At 45.3% G+C, this 19,390-nt stretch overlaps 1 protein-coding gene across 1 annotated transcript in view; it reads left to right on the top strand.

The window, feature by feature from the left end:
• The first annotated feature begins 1,442 nt into the window (after positions 1-1,442).
• The window catches only part of USP40 (ubiquitin specific peptidase 40), a 43,157-nt gene continuing 25,209 nt past the window's right edge, over positions 1,443-19,390 (top strand). Inside the window, 10 exon segments of the mRNA XM_037063568.1 lie at positions 1,443-1,734; positions 2,846-2,985; positions 2,987-3,054; positions 5,546-5,613; positions 6,997-7,029; positions 7,031-7,156; positions 9,932-10,096; positions 11,843-11,989; positions 14,997-15,140; positions 17,303-17,340. Coding sequence (XP_036919463.1) covers positions 2,861-2,985; positions 2,987-3,054; positions 5,546-5,613; positions 6,997-7,029; positions 7,031-7,156; positions 9,932-10,096; positions 11,843-11,989; positions 14,997-15,140; positions 17,303-17,340 — 914 coding nt within the window. The 5' untranslated portion in view covers positions 1,443-1,734; positions 2,846-2,860.

Here is a 19,390-nt window from a genome sequence, read left to right on the forward strand (position 1 = left end):
CCTTAGCTAGCTTCCATTTGCTTTTTCCACTCATTCAAGGCCCCCTGCCTGCATCTTGAATGGGACAGTTTCTTTCCCATTTCAGGACCTTTTGTCTGCTGTTTTGTCAGCCCGAAAGGGTCTTTCCTGGGCTCTTCATATGCCTCCTCATTCGTTAGTTATCCTCTAAGTCTGCTCTGAAGCCAACATCAGGGGCAGCCCTGCCTCTGTCCTTGCATTTACTGTGACATTCCTCTGTTTTTTCCCCCAAGTTACTTACTGCTATCGCTATCATCTGGCTTTTTCTTAGTTTCCTCCACTAGAAAGTGAGCGCCATGAACTTAGGGACCCAGGTTAGTCTGATTAATATTGAATTTCAAGCATCTAGCTCTGTGCCTGCCACTTAGTAGATGCTTATTAAATAAATACAGATGTTTACTGAATATTTACTAAAGAATGAATGAATACATGAATGAAAAAATAAAAAGCAACTCATTGCTCCTTACCAGAAAATGACCGAACCTCAGTCTGGGTAACTGACCCAGCCCTTCTCTGGGCCTTTTTCTTCTACAGAGCAGCTTTTGCACCACCCGTGGATCTGTCTGGCTTCTCCTAACCCCTGCCACAGTCAAGCTCTGGGATTTCCAGGGCTGATGCTCTCAGTGTGGAGACATTTCAGCCTCCCTGGCCACAGTTGTTCTGGTTTGAACAGCCTGAGTCCTGGTGGAGCCAACCTTCCAGTCTCATTCCTGATCAGGGAATGGAAGTTTGAGGAATATCTACTATTTGGATGAGGGGGATGAAGCATGGCCGGCAATGGAGAAGCAAAGAGCAGAAAGAGAAGCAGCAAGAGAGAATGCCGTGGGGCCAGGAGTCACGAAGAGGAGGCTGCGGAGGGCGACCTGGCAGAGTGAAGGGGACTAAGAATGAGGACTGGCTATTCCCACTCTGTTCCTTCCTGTAGACCTTTGGCCTTTTAACTGGCCCTTGGTTCTTGCCCTGCCAACTCCCTCGGGCTGGCATTCACTTGGACTTCTGAGTGACAACTGTTCTCTCCCACCTTTAGCTGAAGCCCAGAGGATCTTCTCCCTGTCTCCCTCATTCACTCTGGGGTGGAGGCTGGATTGGGTCGGGGAGAGGCCAGAAGCAGAGCCTACTTACCTAAGCAATTGAAACAGTCCACCGGAGGTATTCAAGACTGCAAGAGAAAATCATTTTGACACATTGTTAGTATACTCTTGTGCATGCCACTTGGAGCCTATGCAGACAAAACAAACATTGAGGGGTATTATAAGGAGTAAAGGTTATGGGGGACTTGTTTCACTAGAGATAACTGGAAAATGTCTTTGAATGTGCATAGAAAAGTTGAAGCCCTTACACAAATGTTGCTGAGGTTTAGGTAACCTGGGAATTAACCATTACCAAAGACAAGTGATCTTTGCGTACTCCACTGCAACAAGTATGGGCTGCGAACACCAATAAGTACACATTTTAAATGTGACTGAATGAGTGGTCGGCTGACCTAGAGGGCCCACGTACCTGGGAACCCAGGATCTGATGGGGAACAAGCGCTGCCCTCCCACCACAACGCCCGGACTCTCCGGGCAAAAGAACTACATTGCCCAGAAGGCCGCGCGCAAAAAGGCGGTGCTCGCGCGGGGCATTCTGGGAGGAGTAGTCCGCGCGTTCCAGGAAATGTTCACGCTCTGGGCTGCGGGAGATACGCCTACGCCTATTCGGTGGCACTTTTTGTGGGCCGCGACCGTTCTCTTCGAGTTTTGGCTGGGGCGGGGGTCTGGGCTTTAGGCTGTAAGTGGAGCTAGCGGTCGGGTTCTCGGGAGGGATGCAGGAGGCCTAAGGGGACCATGTGGGCGGCACGGCCTGAGGAAGGCGAGACGAGGGACTTCCTGAGGCGGCCTCGGGCCCCGGAGTTCTGGCGGCTCGGCCGGAGGTCGTCCTCCTCGCGACCCTGGGCCCCGCGGTGGCTTGGAGGGCTCGAGGGCCTGGCCTCCCCCGGGAGTGGGAGAGATAGGCGTCCAGACCACGACCTCGAGGTCACCCTTCCATTTTGTGCGCTTCCGAGGAAGAGGTTGGACAGGAAAACAGTTGCGTTCCAGCATTTCCCGTCGTCCGGGACCTGCGCTGGGAGCTTTGCCTGTCTCCTGTCCAGGGGGCCCTCCGCCACTTCAGCGGGTGTCCTAGGTCCCCGGAGCTCACGTCGGCATCCCTGGACAGGCATGATGAGGACCTTTTGCTCAGTAATTTTAGCCGCAGCGTCCCGCGCCCCCGCCCCCAGCGACCCTCGGCTCTCCAGCTTCGGGGCGTGCGCAGGGCTGGTGAAGAACAATTTGTTCCACTCAATTCATTTCAGGGCCGTAGTCTGGTATGAGGAGTGTGAGCCGCAGACATTTGTAGGACGTGATTAGCGATCCCCAGGCCCTTGTCCGCTCTCAGAGTCTTTAAGATTGCCTCTGCTACCGCAGCAGACTAGGTGTGGTGATGGGTTTTCTTTTTATTTCTTTGCCGATGCGCTTTTTAAAAAGAGCTGCCTTCATTGTGGGTGGGCCAGACCCTGTGCGCCAAGTGCCTTTCCGTAGTTCTGCCGCGTGATTGTCTAAGTGGCCTTGCGTGATAGGTGGAGTCCCCTTTTAGGAATGAGGACTCCGGGTTAAGTAACTTGCCCAGGGTCCCTGGCGTCCTGTGCAGCTGGGGTGAAAAAAATCCAGGTCTTGACGCTTCCAAAACCCAAACAACCCATGTGCTTTCCAAGGAATGACTTAAAATCCATCTCCCAGTTAGGGAGATGTGGGGAGAGTTTGCTACAAAAATAAAAGCATTTCATAACAAGTCATATTTTTTACGGATAGCATTTAGTTTCACAATGTTTGGGGACCTATTTGAAGAGGATTGTTCCAGTGTATCAAATAATCAGTGTGGAAAAAGGAAGAAATTAAAGACCAAAGTATTGGAGCCCCCTTCTAGAGAATTCACCAATTTAAGCGGAATCAAATCAGGGTGGAACTTGTTACCTCAATTCCCTCCTTCAGACTCTTCATTTCACACCTCAGTTCAGAGGTATGCTACGTTACATGCACTTGACTAGTAAAATGTACCCTCTTCTGCGTACATAATTAATTTTGCAAGAGCAGAAAGAGACAAAAACAAGACAGCATTTTAACGGTGTATTCTGCAGCATGCGTTTACTAAGAAAACACATGATCTGAATATGAAATTTTAATTATCTTAAACATTCTATGTAATGACAGTAATGCTTAGTAACAAAATAAGAAATGAAGGCAGTATTTCTTTTCTAATTCTAATTTAAAGGACGACATAGAGACAATTTTGTTGTAAGCGCTGGCTTTCTTTATTGTTGCACATTTGCATTTTGAGTTGTAAAATTTCTCTATAGTAATAAGCATGTAAGCCTTTTGGAATGGGGAGGGGCGTCACATTACTTACACAGTCCATAGTCCTTCATCTGCACTTCTGAAATGCAGGAAACTGATGGCCTCATCTGGTGTGAGGCCTGCCACAGCCCAGTTATCTCCCTTGGGTGAATATTCATTAATTTGTTGCAGTAATGCTAATCTCTTTGATTAGCCAATACAATTCGTTCCAGACCCTGGGGGTGGGGGGGTGGGGGGGAGTTGTAATGTTACCATAATACCTTCATAGTACCTTTCTAAAATCTGGAAGTAGTAAGTTCCAAAGACTCAAGAAGTTAGACAAAGGGATCCCTGTGCAAGGAACAGAAACTCACTCAAATCTGCTCAATTTGAAAGGAAGTTTATTGTCAGAATATAGGGGACTCCCAGAAAAGACCTACAGAAAGTAAGGCCAACCATAGTGGACCCTTCATTTCTTGCCCCTGCTTCTCTCCACCTGTTTGTCCCATTCCCGTATCTCTGCACGCTCACTTCCTCCACAGGAGTCTTACTCTCCACGTTGCCTGGATTTCATTGTGAACATCGCTCTGCCTTCACGTGGCCCTGAAGGGGGTCCCAGCTCTGCACAGAGCTGTAGCTGTGCAGACCTGTAGCTCAGCTCTCCACAATGTCTATATTCCGAGGACGGACAGCCTGGTTCATCCTGTATTGACTTTGCCACGTGCCCCTTCCCACCACTGCACACTTATCAAATCTTTGTGACATTTTCTGTTGCTTTTAAGCTTAGAGAGACTTTCTGACTCCAGAGATTTAGTAAACATTTACCCTGACCCCCTTCCCAGGGCTATTCTAATGGATTGGGCTGCGAGTGGGACTTAAGAGTGGGGCCTCTTGTCCTGACCCCATCCCCTCTGTAAAAGCGTCTCCCTGACGGACTCAGTAATTCCACCACTAGAACTTTTCAGCATGAATAAGCAAATTCCAAGGGGGGGGTAAGAACTTTTCCAAGTTTTAATGTAATTGAAGTTTAAGGGCAACTTGAAGTAAAAAAGTAGCCTTAAAAAGAGACTGAGGTCGGTGTTCAGGTTGGGGCAGTCATGGAGAATACCACCAAGCAAGAACAGGGCTGAGAGTCCCAGGACATTGTCCCCTAGCAGAGGTGACAGGCCCAGCACATGGGTTGGCATCATGGTACGGATCCTGCATTCATGAGGCCTAGCGTGAATCCTGGTGCTCCCGGGAGGGGAGGCACAATTTGGAGTAAGAACTGGGGGAGAAAAATCTTGGAGCTTTTTGCAACCATATTTTATGGAGTAGGGCTAGATGGGGTCGACTGTACTTCCAGGTCAGTGTAGCTGGGAGTAGTGGGCGGTGACTGTAAAAGGCCTGGTGTGGTTTTTGTGCCTTCACCTTTGTGTCTGTGGGTCATGTAGCCCAGCTCCTCCCAGGAACTCAGGACGGGTAGAGGCCTAGTGACCACTAGGCCATGGTGGCTGCCAGTAGGAGACAACACCCGTCCTACCTTCTCTCCGCGCAATTGTCAGGGTTTCCTGGTAGGAGCTCCTCTCCCGGCTTGAATACAGACTTCCCAGGAGTTCAGATGTCTCTCTGTTGGATGGAGTAGCTAGATGTTGGACAGCAAAAAAAATCCTGGAGACTGGCACTGGGTCACCAGCTCATTTTTCCAGCTAAGACGGCTGCTGCCTGTTACCACCCTCAACACAGAAAGGACATGTACACACCCAAAAGAGGACGAACGTGGCCACAGAGTCAGAGGTGGTCCTTCTCAGAAGAGGATAGCTGGAAACCTCACACGTGGCTTGTTATTGATCACATGGAAGATTGCTATATATGTGTTACATTTCCTAATATTCCTTATGTGGCTGTAGGGACCCACTGCCCTAGGCAGTAGGAAGCCATCATAGATTTCTGATGTTACTGTTTTTAGCTTTATATGCATAATTTTCCTTTTATAGATCTTTCGTACTGAAACCTTAGCATGCCCTTTATAGTCAGTGGTTAAAAATAACATTACCAGAAAGTTAAATGTGTAGAGTAAGGGTGGAAATATCACCACAGCCACATTTCTGAATCGTTAACTGATTTTACTTAATGGTGGTCTTGTTTTTCTAACATGAAATAATGTCACTTACATCTCTGATTCTACTTTTATTTAGAAGCTTTATTTTCTCTTGGCCCAGAAGAGCTTGGTTCTTTGGAGGAAAAGGATAATCCTGATGCAAAGGTATCACATTTGTGATTTACGAGGGTTTTTTGCAGTATCGAGGGAGCGTTTCACAGGGAAAGAGATACATTTCTTATAGAAATCAGCAATTTTATTAATTACCAAATATGACTCTTACTTTCAGAAATCGACTTGGCTCATTCCCTACTAGTAATGGAATTTTCCTTCCAAAAAGCCATTACTTTTCCAAATGGAACGTTGCTGCAGCTTGGTAGATGTACCTCACGCTACTCTGTTTGCTCTCTCTTTGGGTGAAAGGAGGATTTGCAAATCATCCACACTAGCCAACCGAGAACTCTGCTTAATCCACTTATTTGTAACAACAACAAATAGGGACCAGTATTCTTTGAGTTTGGTATTCTGGAAGTAAATTGAGTGAGGAATTGCTTTATCATAAGTACAGATCTAATCATGGTCCTCCCCTGCTTAAACATCGTTCAGAAGTTTGTTGCTTTCTGGCTAAACTTGGTACTCCTTATGAGAAATCAGCCTTCCATGACCCTGCCCACCAGCATGTCTCAGAACCCCTGTGCCTCAAAGGGCCAGTGTGTGTGTGTGTGTGATTCCCAGTCTGCTGCGGGTCATACTTCTGTAGGATGCAGTAAAGATGTCGTGGCAATGTCACATTGCCATAGAAGTTCCTGAAGGCGGATTCTTGCTCTAGATGCTTGACTGTGCTGCAGACCAGCCTCTGAGCAGCGTTCGCAGCCAGCCCAGCCCTCACCACCCCGAATAAGGCAGGACTGGGCTGGGAGCCTACAGGAAGAAAGTGAGGCAGGGTGCAGCCGCCCGTGACTGGGACACTCCGCATAGGAGTGTGTCTTTTTGGGAGATATCTTCGAGAATGAACTTTTAGAGCACAGGTGTCAAACCAGGCCTGTGGGCCGAATCCAGCCGAATCCGCCTTGTTTTATCCAGCCCGGCACCTTGTTTCTACCCGGCGGCAGCGCCGGGCTTTTCCTTCCTAGTTAAGGAGTAGTTACATTTATACAGTCCTAATTACACTCAGTCATCTGAAGGGAACCATGAAGTTGATGTGGCCCCCGGTGAAAATGAGTGTGATGAGTCTGTATTAGAGACTTAAATTACTATTAGTCTGTAATCATCCGAGTAGTCTATTAAGGCCTCTTTGGGTTTTAATATTGATCTGAACTATGTCAAGGTAGAAAACTCCAGATATCTAAGACATTTTGGATTGAATTTTCAAAGAAAAATGAATCTCAGCTATAGATAGTTCACTCTTTGTAATAAGATATTTATACATTTTCTTCTGGGTGAACTGAATGAACTAGGAGGTATGTAAGAAAACTAGTGTGCAGTTCTCTTAAAAGCCCCAGCCAGCCCTGAAGAGGCTCGTTTAGAGAAGCATTTGTTCTCCTGCAGGTTCGCGCCATACCTTTACCGCTGCAGCGGCTGTTTTGCCTGGCTCCTGCTCCTGGACCAGAAAGCCGCCTCCACGGCGGGCCTCACGGCGGCAGCGCTGGGCGGAGCGGCAGCGAGGCATGAAGGTGGGCCCCCCCCCCGGAGAGCTGCCAGCAATAGGGCGAACACGGGTTAATGTGCTATCTAACTTCTTCAGTTTTGTTTTAGGGGCTCAAGACATTTTTTAAATATTTGTTTCTCTCATTTTAAATACAAGTCAGAAACATATTTTCGAACATTTCCTATTTGCAAGATTTATGAACGGTTGTGATTTGGGGGTGGTGAGAGGGTTGTGGATGCAAGGAGAGTATGAGAACTGTTTTATGCAATTGACACCCTGAGAATCTTTGTATGGTCTACTTGAGATATAATACCTAGTACATGGAAATTACCATTTACATAGCAAACTGCTCTAAAAGCTCAGAAAGCTGATTAGCAATAATTCCTTCTGCCTTTGTAACACGCAGTGCATGTTACAAAGGCAGACGGAATTATTAACACCTGTTTGAATAAACAGGTGCTAATAAACACCTGTTTGAATCCAGGTGTTCGGATTTGAACATGTGTTTCAAGCAAAACTGTAAAACTGTCCCGGGCAAGCCTTTGCACTCTCCTTGCCCTGCCTTTCCCCTGACTCTCCTCGTTGTCTGCCTGCGCCCTGTTGTAAGCTTTGTCTCATTTTTCTGTTTGCGTCCCTAAAGGCTATTTCACTGTATACAAACACAGAACATTTGTCAGCAAGAAGTAAAAATGCTTGTTGTCAGTAGCTATTAGCTGTATTAAATCAAACAAAACCAAGTCCACGATTTTTTTACAGAATAGGTGTGCTCTTGTAAAGACAGGTCTGGGAGACTATCACAGAATTTAAAGAGGCGATGATCAGGATGGTGTTGTGTTGCCTTTGACAGGCAGCTCCGAAGTGTGGTCTTTTTCGAACAGGAACACTCCTTTACTAGGCAGAGCTGTGTGGTTGAAGAGGTAGGGCCTGGGCTTTGATGTCTATGGGTTAATAGTACGTTCCCCAAGCAGAATGTTCAAGTTCTGGGGTGGGGCAGTGCTTAGGGTTAATTCCTCTTTCTTTGCTTGTTTTGAAACTAGCCACTTTATCGAGACATAATTCACATGTCCTAAGATTTCCCCTTTTAGAAGGTACTATTCAGTGGGCTTTTACTCTGTTTGCAGAGTTGTATAGCGATCACCACTGTCAGTTTTAGAGCCTTTCCCCACTCGTACCATTAGCAGTGTCCCTCCCCGTCTTTTCCCCCAAACCCCTGGCAACCACTAATCTGCTTTCTCTCTCTGTGGCGTCCCGTTCTGCACATTTCGCAGATGTGGAATCCAACGGTACAGATCAGCATTTCATTCCTTTTTATTGCCAAGTAATAGTCTATTGGATGGATATTCCACATGTTTTTTTTAATTTTTATTTTTATTTAATTCTTGTTCAAGTACAGTTTTCTGTCTTATATTCCCAGCCCTGCCCCCCCAGTGCTCCCCACCTCCCTCCCATTTCCGCCCCCACCCTTAGTTATTGTCCATGTGTCCTTTATACTTGTTCATGTTCCACATGTTTTTTTAAATCTAGTCATCAGTTGATGGATTTCCCTTTGTTTTGGATAATGAGCTCCCACTAAATTTTTATTTCATACTAGTTAAAGCTGTGAAAACCTTATTTATTTCTAAATAAAGTCTTGCAGGGAACCCTTTCGGACTGGACTTGCAGTGGCAGGCGGGTCTCTGGGACACTTAGGGTTGTTCAGAAACAGCTTGACACCTTCTGCCCTCTCCTCCCCGTCAGAGCCGGTGGTGCTGAAGAAGAGTGCGTCCTCCAGGGTCGAGTGTGTTTGGAGAGAAAAAAGGAAGGAAGGAAGGCATCTGAGTCCTCCATCTTGCCCCAGCTTTTGTCCCCTTTGTCAGCTTCTCTTTACATGAAACTTTCCTGTAAAATTGTCTCCCTTCACTGCTTCTACTTCCCCTTACTCCTCCACCCTCTTTCTACCTTTCTTGTCAGAGTCACTCACGACATCCCCGCTCCCGGTCCACATGCCGGGTGCTCTGCCCCCAGTGGGCTCCTCCTCAAAGCACCAGCTGCTGCCCTCTGGCTCTGGGGCCGCCTCCTGCTGCCCTCTTCCTCTCCTCCACCTCGGGTGTCGGTGGACCCCCTGGCTTTGGTTTACACATCGTCTTGAAGGAGTGGTTCAGTCCGCTCATACACAGATTAAAGCAAGCTCCAGTGGAATTTCTCAGTGGCCCTGTGTTAGCGTTGTCCTGGTGGGTCTGTGGGTCGAAGCAGTACATTTCAGCTCTTTTTCAAACGCTGATACTCGCACTGCTCACCAGCCCTCTGATCTGAGTGAGATTTCACAGTGGGCGCTCGGTGCCCGTCCAATGGCTGTGCACATGGTTCCCACGGGAATAAATGCGCTCTCCTGTTGTCCAGTCAAGTTACGTGCACACGCTGAATGCCGCCTGTCCACATGTTTTTGTTTTGTAATAAAAATAAAAGTAGGTGGTGATCTTCTAACCTGTCTCAGCCCCTTTAGATTAGTCATCCTTGTATTTGATTGACATTTACCTTTGGATTTCTTAATAAATCTTGTGTTTTTTAAATTAATATTACTTTAAAAATCTGTTTTAAAAAATCTGAAGCACAGCCTGGCTGGTATAGCTCAGTGGATTGAACGCGGGCCTGTGAAGCAAGGGGTCGCTGGTTCGATTCCCAGTCAGGGCACATGCCTGGGTTGCGGGCCAGTTCCCAGCAGGGGACTCACGGGAGGCAACCATACATTGATGTTTCTCTCCCTCTCTCCTTCCCTTCCCCTCTAAGGATAAATAAATAAAATCTTTAAAAAAATCTGAAGCACAAAATCACACTTAAAAGTTACCCGTTTGATAGGGAAGGAGGCAACGTGGTGTGCGGGAACCGAATCGGATTCTCTTTAGCGCTTTGGAAACTTCTTTAGTCAGGATCTCCGTCCATGACCTCACCAGTCGCCTCTGTCGTGGGACCATTGTTACCCAGGTTGTCTGTAAAGAATGTAAGAATGTCAGTGAAAAGCAGGTGAGTATGCAAGAGCCTTTTCGTAGTAAGTGATATCGTTAAGTATAGTTCATGTCATTCCATGTGTGACCTACAGTACTGCGTGAGTGAAGTGTTTATTACTAGAAATCATTGTATTGGTTTTTTAACTCCAGCTATACCTAAGTCATAAGTTTATATCCAGATTTCTCCATGTAAACCAAAAGAAGCAGATCTCTTAAAACACAGCTTTGATGTTTGATTCGGCACCCTAATGTTTAGAAAGTAGGGTTGGGGGTGTTACAGGTAGAGACCTGTGGCCTCACGAGAAGAGCGACTTCATCTGGTTGGTGGTTGGAATGTTCCGAAGTTAATTAGGGAAATCAGAAAAATACAGAGAGCTGACAAACATCTATAATTAAATATTGGGTTTAGTTTATTAATGTCTTTGAGAAGGTTCATTTGTATGTGTGTGCTTATGTTTAAATATTATATGTTTATTATATGTATAAAATACATATAGAGAGGGAGAGAGCGCGCGCGCGCCGTTATAGTTCTTTGTCACAGCACAGATTGCCCATTTAGACTAATTGGAAAGTAAACTTGGAAATTTGCTCATGTGACTGTAGCGCCTCCACCTGCCCTTCCAGTCTCAGAGGCAGGTGGCTTCCTCAGAGCGGTTGTCCTTGGATGCAGATCTCATTAGTGCAGGACTTACAGGAGGTCTCTGTGTTGTGTGAGGGAAAATTAATGTCGTTGTCTGAGTGTCACAGTAACTGCTCTTTGGGAGTATATATTTTTGTCTCTGTTTTTCATGAGCATTGGGGATAAAACATACTTTTTTGTCCCTTTGCTAATAAACCTATTGGCCAGCTAATTTGGAAATATTAGGATGATGTGTGTCTTCCAACTACTGTACAATTGATTTAACTATAACAGTAATTCACAAACTAATTTTAAACCATGTTGTATATTAAAGTTACAGACATTAACTTTTCACATATATTGTATATTGTATATACAAATATACAAATATTTGTATATATTGTATATTAACTTTTCACATATATATTGTATATTGTATGCATAATACATACAAATATATTGTATATTTATATATAGTTCACATATTGTAAACTATATGTAAATGTCACTTTTATTACTTTATATTTCTGCCATGAACTGATTAGTACTGTCATTTTTCAGTCTGTAATCCCTTTGGTGCTATTAAAACTAAATATTCTTTAAATTTGTCAGATTTTAAGTGTGTATTACTAGAAACATGTTGTAATTCAAATGTAATTATAGTAGAATCTAATAGATCCCCGTGTTGCAAAATACCCTCCTCTTAACCTTCGGAAGAACCCTCTTTGTCTTGGCTCAAACTGACTTTTCCTTCTGCCTGGCTCGGTGTGATTTACACCGGCCCAGCGGCAGCAGCAGGGAAGCAGAGTGTCTGTTAGAGTCTAGCCCTGCCCGTGCTGTTCTGGCCTAGAGACCCTGACCGCACGGATGAGCCCTGCGCCACGCACTTCTCAGTGCACATGTGTGTCCAGGTTTTAGCCTGTCAACAGGGGACTCCTACACTAGTTCCTGGTGCATTTCAAGCTCAGTTACAGCTTGTTTTAGAAAAGATCATTTGGTGTTACGAGTATAGATCAGGAGATTACTTTCGTAGGTACAATGTTTTAGGAAAAATATGTCTGATTATTCCCAATATGTAGATGAGTCTGTGGCATTATGTGAAACTCTGAAATTGTTTTTTAGCATTATTTATGTGTATTCCAGGAAGATTTCTTAGATCTAATAGTAGCAGTCAAAAACATGTCAGGTTTGGAAGATGCGCTCTGGAACGTGTATGTAGAAGAGGAGGTTTTTGACTCCGACAACTTGTACCGCTGCGGAGCTTGTGACAGGCTGGCGGAAGCGGCAAAGGTAAAGATGTGCCCACCACCTTTCTTCAGGGACCCCACCTAGTGCCTGGGTGCAGGCGGGTCTGTCAAGTACAGTCAGCTTGTTTGAAACAGTCCGCAGGGTGCACGAGCAGGGACCCCAAAAAGCTGGGAATTTATGTTTTAAAAATAGTGTGTTTATTCTTACATGTTTAAACTTTGGTCACCCTCAAAGTTCTCTCCATTTGGTGTACTGCACTTTGCAGTTTTTCCACTGCTCAGAACAGTTTTTTAACTCGTCTCTTTTGGTGCCTTTTGGTGCTTCTGCCATTTTCTTGTTTCCACTTCTTCCACAGCCACAAAATGTTTCCTTTTAAGGACTTTTTTCCTTCAAGGAAACAAACAAACAAGCTGCTCGGGGCGAGATCAGGTGAACAGAGAGGGTGGGGCACAGGGGCCCTGCTTGTCCTGGTTAAAAACTGCTGAACACTCATCACGTTGTGTGTGGGCAGCTGCACTCGTCACTCACCCATCATGAAATGGGCAAACGCATTGAAGGGGTCTTCAGAAAAAAGTACCGTAGCCAAACGCAGCCTCTCACAACAACGTCAGCTGGCACACTGATAGAGATGGGTCCCTGGAACATGCCCTAAGGAAGGGAGCCTGTCCTACAAGGGGCCCGCCCTCCAGAAGATAATTCCAGGTGTTTTTGGGGGGGATGAGCCCTCATACACGAAACCCTTAGTTAATACTAAGAATCAAAACCACATTTACATTATACATATCTGTATTTTAATTTTTACAGTGAAGAACTTCTTTTAAGCTTTTAGGCCAGTAGTTCTCTGAACTTCTTTCTTTCCCTGGAAAAAGTTGTTTATACCTTAGCGTTTCTTAAATACACCCTTTGTTAGTAAACCCCCCACCATCCCAGCGTTTTGCAAGTTGCTATTATGAGGAAGGCAATATGTTTTTATTTCTGCCAACCAGGAAGCTTGATGAGCTTTCCTTTCTTTGCCCGCCACTATGAAAAGAGAGAGCTTTCCTTGTTTTCTGCGCACGTAGTTACTGTACGTCCGGGACCAAGCCACGTGTGTGTCTCCTCCCTGATTCTCGCAGACGTAAAGTGCCTCTCTTCTTCCCACGGTTGGAGCAAGCAGTGCTTAACTTGCTGATCAAAGGGCTTGACCGAGCACTCCTGGGTTTCTTTTGGACAGACAGGGAAGCAAAACGGGCTGAGAGGCGGGCACGGTTTAAGCAGCCACCATGTGGCTCCAGCCCTGCTGCCGCCATTCTGACCTGCAGGGGCCACTGTCCTGTGCTGGCGGGTGGGCTCATAGGCTCTTCCAGCCGGAGGAACTCAGAGCGTTCGGTTAGTGGTCACTGCGAGCTCGCCTGAGGAGCCACCGCGGAAGGCATCTCTTTGCAGTCACTCTGTTACAGCAGAGAGAGCACACGGCTCCTGCAGCTGCGACAGTTCCTGGGTTTTCTAACAGAGAATGTGAGGGATGCTTTAGATAGCACGTCGTGGGGTTTGGGGTTTGGGTCCTAGAGACTGGAGGTGAAGGTGTAATAAACACAGTGAACCCCGTGCCTGTAGCTTAGCACTGTAGGATTAGAGACCAGCATAAATATTTTATTGTTTAGTCTGTATTGCCATCCAGCCTTTGCCCCTTTATGAAGCCCAGATAAAGAGGTCTGTTTTTTGCTTATTTAGTTTGTATCTCACCTTTGGTGTTAACAACTGCAATCTAATAAAAATATATATAAAGTTCAGAAGATTAAAAAGCCTGAGAAAGTTACTTAAATGCTTTCTTAGTTTTAGTTGGACTTAATTTGCCCATTAGTAAAACAACCTTCTGCTAAACAAAAGCAGTTCTTCAATGCAACTTTTATATCATTGGTTTATTTTTTTTCCAGTGGAAATGTTTGATCTTGATACTTTTAAAATTACATTCTAGCCCTGGCTGAGTGGTTCAGTTGGTTGGAGCATCGTCCTGTACACCAAAAGGTTGTAGGTTCGATCCCAGGTCGGGGTGCATATGGAAAGCAACTGACCAACGTTTCTCTCTCACATGGATGTCTCTCTCTCTCTCCCTGCCTCTCCCTTTCAGAATTCAATACATATATCCTCAGGTGAGGCTTAAAAAAATTACACTATATTCCAGTTGCATTAGATTTATTGCATTCTAAATTTAGGTTAATGCAGATTATCTTGTTCTGGGTAGTCTTTTTTCAGCCACATTGTAGTTGAGTTACTCAGTTTCTTAGGCATATTTCTGAGCCTATTTGAAAATGTGCCATGTGGTTAAAGTGCTGTTTTATCAGTTAAATTCTTTTTATTATACACTCAATTTCTAGGATTATTGTTTTAAATATATATTTTAGGAATGTTAGGTACTTATGACTTTGGATAACTTTATGTACGGGGAAGGGTTGTTCTTGCCCCCCTGAGATGCCATTTAGTGCAGGGGGTTGGGGAAAGCTGATGACTTTTAAATTAAGAGCAGCTTGATTCCGTATTTTATTTTAAAGTGAAGAATTAAAACAAAACACATCTTCCTGCCTGCTTTTAAGAACGGTAACTGTAAAACCCCAAACAGTGGATCTTAAGTCTAATTAAACCTGTGGATGGTCTCAGAAAAATACATGCACACGTACAATTTTTGTAGAATTTCAGGGGTCAGGATCTGTCAACAGATCCTGAAGTCCCAGTTCTTCAGGCAGTGACAGGGAGAAGGTGGCAGGTCAGGGCTCAGACAGGAAAGAGACACCCTTGGGGGATGTGCAGTTAAGACGTGCTCGTCAGGCAGCTTTTGAGTTCAGGGTGTGAACAAAGACAGCGTGAAATCGCTGAGTTCTCAGTTGCAAGCGCAAATGAGGGATATCACCTTCTGTCCCCTAAGAGATGAGTTTACATCGAGGGCTCTGTGCGACCAGTGGTGAGTTTGTAACTCCTACAGTTGTCGTGACTTGCTTTTTCATGTGTTAAGAAACATGTATTCTTGTATGTAACTGCTTTTTAAAAACTTCTAACATTTTTCTTTTAACAGTCGGCCAAATTACGAAAGCTGCCTCCCTTTCTTACTGTTTCATTATTAAGATTTGATTTTGATTTTGTGAAGTGTGAACGACACAAGGAAACTAGCCGTTACACATTCCCTCTCCGGATCAGTCTCAAGCCTTTCTGTGAACAGGTTTGAACTCTTTCATTTTGAAATTCTTTGTTTTTCCACTCTCAAGATCGAATTCTTAATTGACCTGGTTTTCAGTTGGCTTACTGTAGAATCTCGGCCTTGGCCCTGTGCTGTCCCGTGCATTGTAGGACATAAAGCAGCTTTCCTGGCTTCTGCCTGCTGGGTGGCAGTTCCATCCTCCCCCTCCTCTCTAGTAGTGACACAAGTGTCTTTAGACCTGCCAGATGTCCCTGTCGTCTTGGGGAACGGGAGTAGGTAAGATCATAGCGTTTCATTTGGGATTTGTCCGTGATAGCGTGTATCAGTAATTTCTTCTTTTCTATTATGCTGATTAGTATTCCATTGTATAAATGTATCACATTTCATTTATTCATTCACCTGTTGACTGAGTCATTCACTTTTTGACTTCTATGAATAGTGTGCTGTAAACATTGTCTTTGTGTAGATATGTGTTTCGTTTTCTTGGGTAGATATACAGGATTGGAATTGCTGGGTCAAATAGCACATTAATGTTTAGCTTTACAAGAAACAACCCTGCTATTTTCCAAGGCAGCTGAACAAACTATGTCAGGGTTATAGTTTCTCCCCATCCGTGGCTATAGCTGTAATTGTATTTTTTTTCTGTGGCCATTCTAGTGGAGGGGAACTGGTGTTATGGTGTGTTAATGCATTTTCCTCATGCAGTGATGGTGAGCACTGCTGACGTGCTTATGGTCTGTCTGTATATCCTAAGGAGTCTATTAAAAAGCCACTAGAAACATAAATGAGTTTAACAGAACTCAAATCAATATACAAAAATCCATTGTATGTTTATCTACTAGAAATTAAGAAAACCCTCAGAATAAGGTACCATGAAATTCTTGGGGATAAATTTAACAAAATGTATAGCCTGAAAACTAGAAAACATTGCTGTGAAAACTTAAAACACCTAAATAAATCGAGCATTGTGCCATATTCTTGGGTCAGAAGACACAGTGTCATTAAGAGGCTGATTCTCTCCAAATTATTTGTAGATCGTTGCAGTCTCACTCAAAACCCTAGCAGGTGCGTGCGTGCGTGCGTGTGTGTGTGTGTGTGTGTGTGTGTGTGTAAGTGAGAGAGACACTTATGGGCTGGTTCTTTGGATGCAAATCCAAAGAACCTAAGCATCCAGCCCAGTTTGGGGAAGAAAAATAAAGCTGGGAGAGGAGCACTGTCTGATTTCAAGACTTGCTCCAAAGCTGTCGTGGGCAGGACAGGGTGTGTTGGTGTCCGAGTGGACACGTGGCAGCGTCAGCGGGCACGGCCTGCAGCCTGCTTCTGCCCGGCCAGCAGACAGAGAAGAGTTTTTGTGTTTTTAAGAGGCCTCTTGTAAGAAGACTGTGCAGCAGGGATCGTAGCTCATTTTTGAAGCCTGAAACATGTACAGCAGAGCTGTGTTGAGAATCCAAAAATACATGAACACATATTTAATCAGCTTACTTTCAACAAAAGCACCAAGGTATTTTTATGAAAGAGTATATTTTCAGCATAAGTGCTGGACCAATTAGATGCCCATAGATGCAAAAATGAATCTCCAGCTTAGCCTTACACCATGTAAAAAAACTGATTTAAAATGGATCATAGTCCTAAATGTTAAAACCTAAAACTAAAATTTCTGGGAGAAAACATGAGAAAAATTTCTGTTACTTTTACCATAAGGAAAATACTTTTTAAGAGATTTTATTTATTTTTAGATAGAGGAGAAGGGAGGGAGGAGAGAGGGAGAGAAACCTCAATATGTGGTTGCCTCTTACACACCCCCCACTGGGGACCTGGCCTGCATCTCAGGCATGTGCCCTGACTGGGAATTAAACCAGCAACCCTTTGGTTTGCTGGCACCCAGTCCACTGAGCCACGCCGGCCAGAGCAGGAAAAGATTTTTTTAGACAACACTCAAAAAGTACAAACCATGAAATAAAAAACTAATAAATTGGAGTACCTCAAAATTTAGAACATCTGTTCTTGAAAAGGCAAGCCACAAACTGGAGGGAAAAAACTATAAGACATATTTGGCAATAGATTTGTATCAGGTTATATAAAAAGAAGATCAACCTGTAAGTGACCAGTGTGCAGGGAAGGATGGTCAGTTACCATTAGCCACCAAACTAAAACCGTAATGACGCCTGCTGCACACTCCACAGCGTGGCCAGCGGTTTGAGTACTGGCAGCACCGAGGACAGTGAAGACACGGATGTCCACCAGTAGGTGAATGAACGACCAAATTGTGGTGCATCCATCCAGTGAGATACCACTGATCAGTGACAGCAGGGAACTACCACCACCTGCGAAACATGGGTGACTCCGAGACCTTAGGCCAAGCAAAAGAAGCTAAACACAACAGAGCACACTTTTACTGCTCCATCTGCATGACATTTTTAAACAGCACACCTAAGCTCTAGTTGCAGAGGCAAATCTGAATCGGGGGTGGGGGGTCGACCAGCCACAGAGAGGCACGAGGGGATTGTGGGGGAGTTGCTAGTTTATCTTGATTTGTTGGTGGTTGCCGAGTGTTTATATCAGACACTGCACTGTACAGTTAAAATGGGTATGTTTCATTGTAAGTAAATTATACCTCAAAAAAGTTGATTAAAAGTATATGGTGTATTAAAATGAATAGTTTGTGTTCCCGTGTACAGGTCTCCCCTCCAAACGGTTCTTGTGGCAGGTGATCTTAAATGTGTGCCAGTGAGGCCCCGCCCTCCCTCCACTCGCAGCCCTGTCCTTCTTTCCCAGTGCACGCAGGCTGCGTCCTGAGCCCAGCCCACAGGAGCCTCCTTCCTCCAGCCACTGCCCCTACCCCGCTGCAGTCCCCTCTGCGTCTGCACCGCAAGCTCCCCAGGCTCGCCTTCCGTGAGTTTCTAGTGCACCGGCTCCCTTCCACCCCCAGGGCTCGTAGCGCTGTCATCTCTCCTTGGACCACAGCCCCCTTCCTCCACTGACTTCTGTCAACCCTCAGGTCTCAGCGGAAATTTGACTTCTCCTGCCATTCCTGACCACTCGATCTCACTTAATCTCTCTTTACTCTTATAATGCCCTGTGCTTTTCTCCGCCACACTTATGCTGTAAGCACCCGTGTTTGTGTGATGAACACCCACCTCACCTTTAGCCAAGGCGCTGAGGGTCAAGTCCATGGCTGTTTGCTCACTACTGTGCGGTCAGCTTCTGGGACAGTGCCTGGCACCTAGGAGACCTCCTGTGCTTTCTGAAGGAAAGTGGACAGGAATGCAGGGAAACCGTATTTAAAATGTTCTTTTTAATCGGAGAATTCTTTTATCAGCTGATTGAATTGTCAAGAACCGTGTATTAGAATTACATGCTAGTTTCATACGACTATAACATAAGATAGAGAACTCAAGAATCTCAGAGATTCTGCCACGGTCTAACCAAGTCACAACTCCGAAGACCCATGCTATTCTTGCCCTCTCCGAGGCCCTCTGCTCCCACCTGCCCCACTTCATAGCCTACTGTGTAAGATTCTGTTCAGACTCACCCTTCCCACAAAGTAGGAATCCTGCATCCTCAAAAAGAGGACACAATGGGCATAAAAATGACTTCTCATTTTAAGTAGAGGCAGTCTCTGCATAGTTCCAATGTACATGAATTTCAGTTATCATGGTTTATTATATTCCATTGGTTACCCAGCAACACAGCTCAAGTGTCAGCTACCACTGGATGTAAGTGAGTAACCACTTAAAGCACAAGCTGGGCTGTGCCAGCCCCGGTGCACAGACCGCTGCGGAAGTAGCGGGGGTCTGATCGTGGGATCTCCGCACAGACAGCGTGGTGTGCCGTTCATTGCCTCCTTCCCTCCCAGTGGTAAACCCATGTGACATCTGGTAAGAACATGAGCTTAGAAGTAAGGACAGTGGTTGTGACCCAAGGGCTGCGGCTGTCCAGGAGGGTGACTCTGGATGGAAGCTGCACCGCACAGGAGCTCTCGGAGAGACGCCATGAGGTGGGAAGCACAACGTGTCCAATACTGGAAGCCGATCCAGACGTAGACATCGAGTGTGACAGTTCACTGGGGAACGGAGGGGATGCTCACTCTGGTCGCGAGCTGCACGATGAGACGAAGGAAGCGAGCCCTATTTGAACTGTTTGGTAGATTTTTTAAAAGAAGTAAAACATTTAATCATTGGCACTTCCAGTTGTTCACAGTGTGAAATATTAGCTAGTTGTTTAAATTACAGTGTAAATATTAGTTTTACTGGGCTTTTTTCCATTTCACT

This window comes from Sturnira hondurensis, unplaced genomic scaffold, assembly GCF_014824575.4.
Source record: "Sturnira hondurensis isolate 20B ecotype Veracruz unplaced genomic scaffold, ASM1482457v3 Scaffold0014615, whole genome shotgun sequence".
In the NCBI taxonomy this organism is placed as follows: domain Eukaryota; kingdom Metazoa; phylum Chordata; class Mammalia; order Chiroptera; family Phyllostomidae; genus Sturnira; species Sturnira hondurensis.